Consider the following 10,754-nt stretch of genomic DNA (forward strand, 5'->3'; position numbering starts at 1 on the left):
CGAGAAGGCCTTCATCCTGTCTACTCTGCCCCGTCCCCAGGCCCACCACATTGTCACAGGGCCACCTGGAAGTGAGCTCTGAGCCTCAGGGACCATGAAGGCAGAGGTGGCCACAGAGCACCCAGGGACCTCTGCACCGCAGAGATGTCCCTGCCTAGGCTGTGACCCATGAGACACCACCTGGCAGCCCCTGCTAAGGCCCAGGATATAGACTATTCTCTCCCTAGGATCACGAGTCAGCACTTGGGAGTCTTGTGGCTGCCAGGGAGCAGGCAGAGACTGTCAGCCCCAACAAGGTGACTGACTCACCCTGGTTTGCCCAGGAGGCCCGTAGACTGAGCACTAACAGTCCCGGGGGTGCCCTCAGTCCCAGACAAAGTGGGACAGCAGGTCTCCAGACTCAGGCCCAAGGCCATCCCATATAGGACCCAGGAAGGAACCCCTGCACCTGGCAACCACGCCCAGCTCCGGAGCTGCGTAGGCGTCTGTCCACGACAACCCTCTCTCCCCAGGGGGAGTGTAAGGCCTGTCTTGCTTTAGCCCAGGCCCAGAGGGGGTGCTTCTAAACTTCACCCATTGACTGATAGGTGGGGAGGAGACAGGGGCAGAGGCCATGCTTGCTGGGTGCTCCCCAGAGGAGATACCCTCACCTGGCGAGGCCCTTGCACTCCCAGGCCCAGCCTTGTCCCCACAAGGGCAGATGGGCCCCTCCCCCTCCCCCTCTGTGGCCTGGCTTGCCTGCCTCCACCCTCGGTCAGCTGAGGTCAGAGCCGGCAGATGGGCCCCTGACTGGCTCTGGGGCATGTGGCAAGGGCTGTGGCCATGTTGGGAATGGCATATCTGAGCCTCAGGGTCTGGAGAAGCACTGCGCCCCCAAGTCCCTTTGCCCTTGAGCCACCCTGAGAACTGCTTGTGCAGGAGCCCAAGAGGACTCAGAGACAAAAATCTCCCCCCTGGGGAGGAGCAAGCTGCTGGTGGCAGACACAGGTGCTGAGTCTAGAGCAAGAAGGGGCAATCAGGCCTTCTCATCCAAGCAATTTGTGCTGAAGGGACTGGGCTCAGGAAAAGGAGGGGGGCAGGACTAGGGTCAGCTGGGGAGACAGAGAGGCAGGCAGGCTTCCCATGCTCCAGGGCACAGGCATGCTGGGGGCAGAAGGAAAGGCTGCCAGGGGTGGCATGGGCAGCAGGCAAGCGGGGCAGCAGAGCCCATCTCCTCCCGGGTGAGAGGTCTGGGCAGGGATGAGAATTGTGGCTGGGAGATCCAGGTGCCACAGCCATGCACAGGGCAGAGCTGGGCTTCATGGCTGGGGGTGTGGAATCTAGTGGGAAAAGAATGACTAAACCTCAGGGTGTGGGTGTGGAGAGAAACATAGCCCTGGTCTGTCTGGAGGAAGGAAATCATTCAAGTTCAAAGGGGACTGGGGAGGCGGGGTTGTGACACACAGGGAAAGCAGGAACCGAGGGTCCAAGGATGATCCATTCCTCCTGTGGCCGTGCCAACCATGCCAAGCTTTGGGGTCTTTCTGGATCTTCCAGACCCTGGTACAGGGTCAGCTCAGCTACTTGAAAGGCCCTGGGATCACCAGCGGGGCGACTGTAGGCCTGCTTAGTGTGGTGGGAGAGTAGCCGGGAAAAGGAAGGCTCAGTGAGGGCCATTGGCCCAAGCCATGATCTCCAGGGTGGAGAGCTCCCCAAAGGGCGGGCACCTTGAAAAGAGCTCAGCTCTCAGATGTGAGCAGTGCTTGCTCACTGCTGGTCTGGGCTGGGCCACACACAGACAGGAGGTGATACCTAAAACAGGGATGGCAAATACTATTCACCAATCCATGGGTGGCACTCTGGGCACAGGGGGAAAGGATACTAGGATCAATTAGTGATGTCTACCATCAGCAAAGAGACGGGGCAAGAGGAACAGCCTAATCAGTCATCATATCTGCTATGGAGGCGGGAAGAGATTGGCAGCATCCAGGAGAGAGTCCCCCAACCAATTAGCCATGTCTGTCATGGGGATGGGAGGGGTGTCATGTGCAAAGCTATCACATGGGAAAGAAAAAATTCCTTAACTAGTTCATCATATCTGTCACATACTTCGCAAAAAAAAAAAAAAAAGCCAGGATTGATTAGTGATGTCTGCCAGGGGCACATTAGGGGGAGAGGCAGGAGGGAAAGAGTGCTGGATTGGTTAGTAATGTCTGCCTTGAGTGCAGGCGGGGGACATTTCTGCATGGTGTTGTCTGCAAACAAAGCAGTGGCAGTGGCAAGGACAAGCTCTCTAGCAGGGCTTGAACAAAATTTTCCCTGGCCAGAGGTGTGATGGGAGGAAGGCCTGGGGTGTTAGCTGAGTATTTGCCATCCCTGACCTACAGGAAATGAGGAAAATGTGTCCAGAACGGGCTGGAGGGGTGGGTGCTGGAGGCAGGCAGTGGGCAGGTTAGTGTCTGTGTGAGTCAGCTCACGCCCAGGGCAACAGTCTGGCATGCAGTGGCCATGGCAGGGGATTTTTTTTTTTTTTTAGGTTAGCTGGATTTTTAGTGGTTCTGTTATTTTTTTTGGGGGGGAGGGGGGCGGAATATTATAGGATGGCAGCATCTCCACCACCACCAAGTTCTCTAACGTTTGCTACCACACTAAGTGAGTACTTACCAAGATCTCCCCCTTTGAAAATGCAAAGTTAGGGTTGTGGGTAAATCAAAGAAGAGCAGGCGGAAGAAAAGAGACGTAAGGGACGTGAGGGGATGGAGAAAAAGCAGGAAAAGCACAAAAACGAGGAGAGAGAAGAGCAAGGGGAGAGAAAACAGCAAAAGAAAAAAAAATTACATGCTATTAATTATATTCATGGTGTTAATATTTAATTCATTATCATCTCCCGAAACGAAAAAGCAACAACATATGAATTACTTACGGCAAGCGCAAAAAAAATCATGCAGTGGTTACACCCCTTCTTTCCAGGGGGCTCTGTCATCGTGCGTGATGAACAGCAGCACCCCGACCCCCACCCCCACCCGGTGTGGAGAAGGCAGGGGACACTGGCAGAAATTTTTGCAAAGATGATGTGTTTTCTTAAGCAGGGGGAAAAAAAGGAGAGGCCACTTAATACTGGCATATATAAAGCTATCCTTTATTTCACAAGGCCTCTGGTTAGAGTATGACATCAAGGCAGAGAATCCCTCAAACAGTTCTGGGTTTCCCCAGATGTGAGGCTGAAAGCACCTCCAGGTGCTCCCAAACTGCTGATCACAACCAGCCTCCCTGCCCACTCCTGGCCCTCTTCCACAGCCTCCGAGTCTCTGGGGCTGGGGCAGGAACCCAATTTTCCTACAGACACCAGGGGGACTGGGTGGCCTCTCTCCTTAGTGTCAAGTTCTAGCCATGGCCTTGGATGGCAGATAGGGCCTTCTGCATGTGAGCAGTTTGGCCCCAGACCCTGCCAGAGCTGCACTCAAAGATCCATTTCCCAAATTGTCAAAACCTAAGTGGACATGAGAGGCTGGGAGTGGGGTGGGGTGGGGGGTTCTGGCGGGACAGGCTCTGAGCCAGGCGCCATCACTGGGCTTGGTGGTCCTTGAGTGCCCTCCCGCCCTCAAGGGAGGAGCTGCAGGCCACAGCAGGGTAGGCTACCTGGTTGGGGACGGCTCTCTTCTTATTCAGCTGTGTGCTCCTCTGCTGGGCGCTGAAACCGAAAAAACAGAGAGGGTTTATGCGGCGGGACGCCCAGAGGGATGAGGAGCGAGAGAGACAAGGGGCAAAAGGTCCTGTGGCCCCGGTAGGGTTCTCTCCCTAAAGGAAGCCAATGGACAAGCTCTGGGCAGAGGCAGAAAGAAACCCCCTGTATATAAAAGGCTGCCCAAGGAAAGAGTGCAGGCTTGTGGAATGAACAAGAACATGTAGCGAGTTAAACCATGACTTCTCAGCCCTGATCTTAGCCACTCTTGAGAGTGCCAGCTATTTCTAAAAGTCACTGGGTCCTGGAGCCTCCAAGAGGGGCTATGGGAGGCTGGATTCCCAGGAGGTAGCCATGCTGGCTTCAAAATACTTTCAGTGTTTGGGGGTCAAACTTGAGGCTTCTTCCTGCTTTCTCCTCCTATCCCTGACCCAGCACCAGGTCCTGAACAGCTCCAGCACAGAGCTGCCCAGCCTAGGAGATCAGACTATGGCTCAATATATTTACTACTAGTATAATGACTTTTTCTCTGGGCCCTATTTTAAGTGTTTAGAGGACATTGAGAAAGCACCCCAGAACTTCTAAGCACAGGAAGGTTGATCAATGGTGTCTGAAGACACAAAACTAAGCCATTCAGTGTCTGCGTGATGCTGAGGTCCCAGATATGCTACTTCCTGAGGGCTTCCTGGGTCTCACCCATGCCTGGCAGCCCCCTTGGCTGCCTTTTTCAATTGCCTTCACCCGATCAGAGATTTGCTACTGCCTCAGTGCGTGTGCATGCACGCATGCATGCACAGGAGTGTCACAGGGAAAGTCCAAAGTCTTCCCCTTGGCCTGCAGGCCCCTCTGGCAATGAGGCCTTGGCCTCCCCGTGCTTACACTTCTCAGGCATCCTTCCCTATCTTTACTGCTCTCTGGCCCCCTCCATCCCCATCACCTGGCTGTCATGACTTCTTTGGAAAGGTCTCCTCTCCCACAGCCCCTCCTCTTGCCCTCCTTTCCACATCTCATCTTCCTATGAGAACCAGCTTAACAGCGTGCTCCTGGCCTGTGGACTCTGAAAGGGCAAGGCCCATGTCCTAGTCCAAAGGCCCTGCACAATGCTCCATGGCTATTCCGGGAGCCCCTGAGACGTCCCACCCAGGGCTGGGGCCTGGGCCGGGAGGAGCCTGGCACCCTGGGCCCCGCCCCCAGCCAGGTCGGCCCCCGTTCACACACCAGGGAAAAGGCACACAGCAGGCAATACCCACCCGGTCACCAGCTGCTCAGTATAGTAACAGCTGGGGGAAGTGGGAAGGCCCAGGAATCCAGAGGAAAGAGTGAAGTGGTCAAAGGAAAAACACGAGAGATTGTGAGAAGGAACTGTGGATGAAGTGTGAGAAGCAGAGACATCAAGGTGAGGAGAACAGCAGCAACCCGAAGAGGGGGACCGGCATTTTCAGTCCAGCCTGAGGGGCAGCTCCCGGCCAGGGCCCCCAGTTCTCCCCCAGCAGGGACAGCGCAGCAGGAGACCCTCGGCTCATATGGGCTGGGGGACCACCTTCTGATAATACCCCCAGTTCACTCATCCACTCATTCATTCATTCACTCCACTCACCGACCACGTGCCCACAAGACAACAGCTGAGTGCACTGATAAATGCCTACCCAGCAGACACCTGGACGGAAGACCCTCTTACCCAGCCTGCTAGCCTAAGTCTGGGCTCTGCAGGGCCTGACTCCCTAAGAAGCCCCCCTGTATCTCTAAGGCCAGGCCACAAGGCTACCCTCTGGACTCCCATGGGCCATGCCCAGCTCCCACCCTGGCCTGACCACACCATATCTTAACTGTCTGGGTGCACGTCTATCTCTGCCACAGGACCTTCCATTAAGGGTGGGGACCTGGTCTATGCTTGTTCTCTGTTGTAGCACAGGGCCTAGCATAGAGAAAGTACACCAGCAATATTTGCTAAACAAATACAGGAGGCTGGCTACCAGCCACCTGTTAATCTACTAGGCTCTGGAAAGAAGACTTTTGTGAGCCATCAGAACAACCTGTGTGACACACAAGCTTGCTGAGGCAAGGGCCCAGAGGCCACCAGCATTTAGTCTTCCATTCTGCAGAAATCAGAGCTCCCTGCTCTGGGCCCTTGTCTGGGTGCCCTGGAAGGTTCTGGTTTTCAATCTACAGCATGTGAACAGAAGCCATGCAAATCCTGGCAGCATTTCCTAAAGGGCAGCCTCTGGAGCCCTGAGCCTGAGATGCTAAGGAAAAGGACCCAGTGAGTATGGGGGAGCCTGGGAAAGCTGCATGCGAGTTGATAAAAGGCTCTGAGAAGTCCTGCAGAAAGGGAAGCACTGAACACTGGTTAGTCTTGCCCTTTTCTGAAGGGTCTGGTCGTAGGGCTGTCCTGTCCTCCTTCAACTAACAACAGGGGTGTTCCACCAGAGGCGCACTGGGGACAAGACTGCAGGTTGCTGTTAGCCTAAGATGTTCTCCAGTGGCCCCTCGCTTCACCCAGGGACCCCTGACAGAGACCCTCGGGCCTCGGCCCACTGGGGGAATCCCGTTCAACTGCCTCTCTCAGGGCCTGACTCTGATGGGGGACACTGGTGCCGCCCCACCAGCTGATGTCTTGAAAAATACATACTTGGCAAATCCAATGAAGTCCTCATGGTTGGTGTTGATGTAGGACTGCTCAATGTCAATCAGAAGAAGAATCTGGGGGAAAAGTTGAGGGAGGTTGCTGTGAGTACAGAGCCAAGCCAGAGAGGAGCTGCTGTCAGAGCAATCCCCACACCCACCAGCAGGGGGAGCTGGAACTGCACCATTTCCAGGCAGGGCAACCACCCCCTTCCCATAGCCTGGGGACCACTGGCATGGAAAAGGGGGTATGGATGCTTCCAGACCCCAAGGCCTCCCACTCGAGAAAGACTGGGCCAACAGAGCATTGTGGTGGTCATAAGGGCGGCCTCTGAGGTGTGCAGCAAGGCAGTAAGGCCCCATGGCAAAGGTTTAAACGAGTCACAATATGTCGTCACATTTAGAGTAGCGCCGGTTGGGAAGATCTCCCGGAGAAGGGAATGGCGACCCACTCCAGGATTCTTGTCTGGCGAATTCCACGGACAGAGGAGCCTGGTGGGCTGCAGCCCATGGGGTCCCAAAGGGTCAGACACGGCTGAGCAACTAACACTTTCACTGTTTTGGCTTAAGTGCCTCATTAAAACAGCAAAGGAGGGAACTATAGTCAAAATCCTGTGATAAACTGTCATGGGAAAGAATATGGAAAATGACCTATATGTATAACTGAATCATTTTGCTGCTTGGTAGAAATCACCACAACATTGTAAATCAACTACACTTCTTTAAAATTAAAAACAAACAGCAATGGTAATTAGGTCAGGTAAGGACATTAACATGAAACACTCAGACACACACCAGCCAGCCAGATGTCATCTCAGATAAGGTACCAGCCCTCAAACAGTCCCGGCCCTTTCTGTCACTCTGCTGTGCTTCTGAACCCTCAGGGATAGAGCAGGCCAGGCACACGGATTTTGGGGACAAATGAGCTAGTTTCTTCTCCACCAATGTCAAGGGGAGAGGGACCATTCTCAATAAGGTGCTCCCACAGCCAGATAGAACAAGTGGGTTTATTTCGGTTCCAGTTTGAATAAACAGCTGCGAAACTCCTGGGATAAACCATCATGGAAAAGAATATATGTGTGTGTGTGAATAAACATATATACATAAAAGAATGCATGAAAGTGAAAGTGTTAGGACACTCACTTGTGTCTGACTCTTTGGGACCCCATGGACTGTAGCCCCTGCCAGCCTCCTCTGTCCATGGGATTCTCCAGACAAGAATACTGGAGTGGGTTGCCACTTCCTACTTCAGGGGATCTTCCCAACCCAGGGATGGAACCCAAGTTTCCTGCACTGCAGACAGGTTCTTAACCATCGGAGCCAAATGATGTATATATATGTATAACTGAGTCACTTTGCTGTACAGCAGAGATTGACAGAATGTTGTAAATCAATGACAGTTCAATTTTTTAAAATGTGGCAAATCCTAAAAAAAAAGAGAGAGAGAGAGAAAGAGATAAAGGCAGACTGGGAAGAGGTGGCGGGTGGGGGAAATGACCCAGATCAGACGTTGGGCCACGTGAAGGCAGACTGACAGCCCGGGCTGAGCAGGTGACAGGTGAGCCTTGGACTGTGGTGGTGGGCATGGCCTACTCTCTCCCTTCAGGTGTGCTTGCATGGTCTTCGCAAGACAACGTGAAAACAGAGCACCAAAGGTGTTCCGCTGGGTGAACGCTGGCCAGCAGGCTGTGGTCCACCCCTGCCATGGCTGTCCAAGGAGACGCTGGCAGCACTGCAAACACCAGGGCTGAATCTCGAGAGCCTGGTGCCGGGTGAGGGGAGACGGAATCAAGAGGCTACGCCAGCAGGAGCCTGTGCACATGGCATCCTGGAAAAGGCAAGCAGAGGAGCAGCAGCCGGGTGGTCGCCAGGGCCTGAGGCGTGGGGAGGCACTGACCACGGGGCTCAACGACGGGAATTCAGGGGCGGCGGCAGAGCCATTCTGGGCATGGAGGGAAGTGGGGGTGACCTTGCTCTATGTTGCTTTTAGTTGATCAGTTGTGTCTGACTCTGCAGCCCCATAGTCTGGCAGGCTCCTCTGCCCATGGGATTTCTCAGACAAGTATACTCTAGTGGGTTGCCATTTCCTTCTCCAGTGGATCTTCCCGACCCAGGGATCAAACCCATGTCTCCTGCACTGCCAGGTGAGTTCTTTACCACTGAGTCACCAGGGCGGACCACCTTGTTGTACACATTTGTCAAAACTCAGGTAATTGCACGACCAAGATGTGCTGCACATAAGTTACAACTATATCACACAAGAGCCAGTACCTGGTCCTTGGTCCTCCCCTCCCGTTCCCGGATGTAAGTGGTGACGATGCGTTCCGTTTCCTCTCGCAACCGCGGGTAGGAGCTGAGCTGGGGGAAAGCAGAGTGGTGACGTTGGCGGGGTCCTCGCGGGCGGGGGATGGGCACATGATGTGAGCCAAATGGAGAGCATGGCTGAGGGGCTGACATGGGGCAGACCCACCGAGACCCCACCCTGCTCCTATCTCAGAGCTGCTGCAGCTATGAGACAAGAAGGGGCGGTGGGGGGACGGTGGGCCAGAGAGCCTGAGTGGATGCCCACGCACACGCAGAGATGCTTTTCAGAGAATGCGGTTCTGAGGTGGCAAGTGGCAGAGAAAGCGAGTGACAGCTATCCACCTGCCTCGGAGTGCTGGGTGAGAGCAAGGACACAGTGGAATCAAAGCCCCTGGGTCACCAGGGCGAGGGGCAGCATCTGGGCCATCTACCTCAGAGGCACTCCCTTGGCAGAAAACCATGCCCAAGCATCTTGCCTTAAGGATCCAGTCCTCCGACACCCCCACTGCCCTGGCCTTTGCAGTGGCAACCAAACCAATGCACAGAAGCCCACCTTTCACAGTTTGCGCAAAGTCCATGAGTTGGAGGAAAACAAATTTTTGTTTTTTGGTCACACCACATAGCTTGTAGGATTTTAGTTTCCCAATCAGGAATCAAACACGAGTCCCCTGCAGTAGAATCTCAGTCCTAACCACTGCGCCACCAAGGAATTCTGAAAATTTCTTCAATGCTGGTGATATAAGAATATGCAGATCAGCACACCAGCAAAGTGTTTTACTGCCTCAGTGTTGGTTTGAAAACCCCCCTTCTCAAAGCAGTCCAGCGTTGGGCACAGACTCTGATCCCTGCTGCGGGTGAGTAAGCGCATCTGGCAACATCGAAGGCCTTCCAGCCCGCTGGAGGCCCAAATTGCAAAGGTGGACCCCACGTGTGCTTGGACTACCCCCTTGGGTCAGCCGAGGCAAAGCCAAGATGTCACCAAGCAGCCGCTGGAAGAGGGTTCCTGCCGAGGCAGAGTTTCCTAGCTGCTTGGGTGAACACTCAATGATGGGAAGGAGAAGATGGGGAACAGATGCGTAGGTGAGAAAAACGAAACCTCCTGTTACCTTCTCGGCACACTTTTTAATGACCGTGGCCAGTTCTGAGACCACGAGGTCAACACACTTCAAACTCGGCTCTTTGAGTTTTACAATCTGTTTTTTCACAATGGCTTCAAAGGCCATGTCGGGGGTGAAGAGCCCCGTCCTGGGTCATGCGGAGGGTGGGACGAGGTAGAAAGACACCCGGGGGCAGTGCAGGCCACACACGCAGGACGGGAGACAGAGAGAGAAGAAACAAGAGTCAGCTGGTTAGTGACATGCACGGAGGAGCCTGTGCCCGCATTTGCCCCAGAAGCTGCTTCGGATCAGGAGGCGTCCTGGGTCCGAGGGGTGGGCAGGGTTTGATTATATAAAAGTGGTACGGGTCAGAGCCAACATCCGAACAGCTAAGAGGGTGTGGAGGCCTTGAATTTTTGTATGTGTGAACATCTCCGAACTGTTGGGGTTTCTTTCCCCTCCCTGTTTCAATCGAAGAAGCTTAGGAAGCAAATGTGGGCTTTTCCAGACTGAGAACAGAAGAATCAAACAGAAACTCCTGCCATGGAAGGCCGACCCAGAGCTCCTCGGCCATGGTGGACGTGCAAGCACAAACCACCCACCAGGAAGCGCTTCAGCTGTCTGGCCAAAGAGTGCGGCCTAGGGAACCAGGCCGGCGGGGGCGCCAATGTGTCCTGTTCGAGTAGGGGCAGCGGCCCGTGAACACTAGCACACAAGTGCAGGTGACTTAGGGGATCTGAGGACTGGAGACCTGGGGGAACAGCCCCGCTCCTGGGGAGGGGTGGGGAAGCTGTAGAAGCTATAAGGGACCAAGCCCAAGCCTTGGCGCTCGTTATGTGGGTGGTGTTCGGGCCTTTCTTGGCTGGCTCTAGGAAAGCCTGAGGGCACCAGGCACTTGTCAAGAAGGAGTGAGGGGCAGGGAGGTTCAGGAAGCCTGGCCTCCAGCAGGTGACTCGAGGTCCCTCTCTGCTCCCCAGAAGACAGCAAAGCGACAGCCCAACGGAACCCCCATCAGACACATGCTAAGCTTGGTATCAGGGTCCCAGGGAGCCCTGCCCACCAGTCTGTGG

At 54.6% G+C, this 10,754-nt stretch overlaps 1 protein-coding gene across 1 annotated transcript in view; it reads right to left on the reverse strand.

Annotated features, from left to right (window-relative positions):
• The window catches only part of DNM2 (dynamin 2), an 86,742-nt gene that overhangs the window by 19,928 nt on the left and 56,060 nt on the right, over positions 1-10,754 (reverse strand). Inside the window, exons 11-14 of the mRNA XM_010828498.1 lie at positions 8,555-8,641; positions 6,291-6,361; positions 3,619-3,670; positions 2,644-2,655 (exon numbers count right to left, since the gene is read on the reverse strand). Coding sequence (XP_010826800.1) covers positions 2,644-2,655; positions 3,619-3,670; positions 6,291-6,361; positions 8,555-8,641 — 222 coding nt within the window. The remainder of the gene's footprint in view (positions 1-2,643; positions 2,656-3,618; positions 3,671-6,290; positions 6,362-8,554; positions 8,642-10,754) is intronic.

This window comes from Bison bison, unplaced genomic scaffold (genome assembly GCF_000754665.1).
Source record: "Bison bison bison isolate TAMUID 2011002044 unplaced genomic scaffold, Bison_UMD1.0 scf7180017864492, whole genome shotgun sequence".
In the NCBI taxonomy this organism is placed as follows: Eukaryota; Metazoa; Chordata; class Mammalia; order Artiodactyla; family Bovidae; genus Bison; species Bison bison.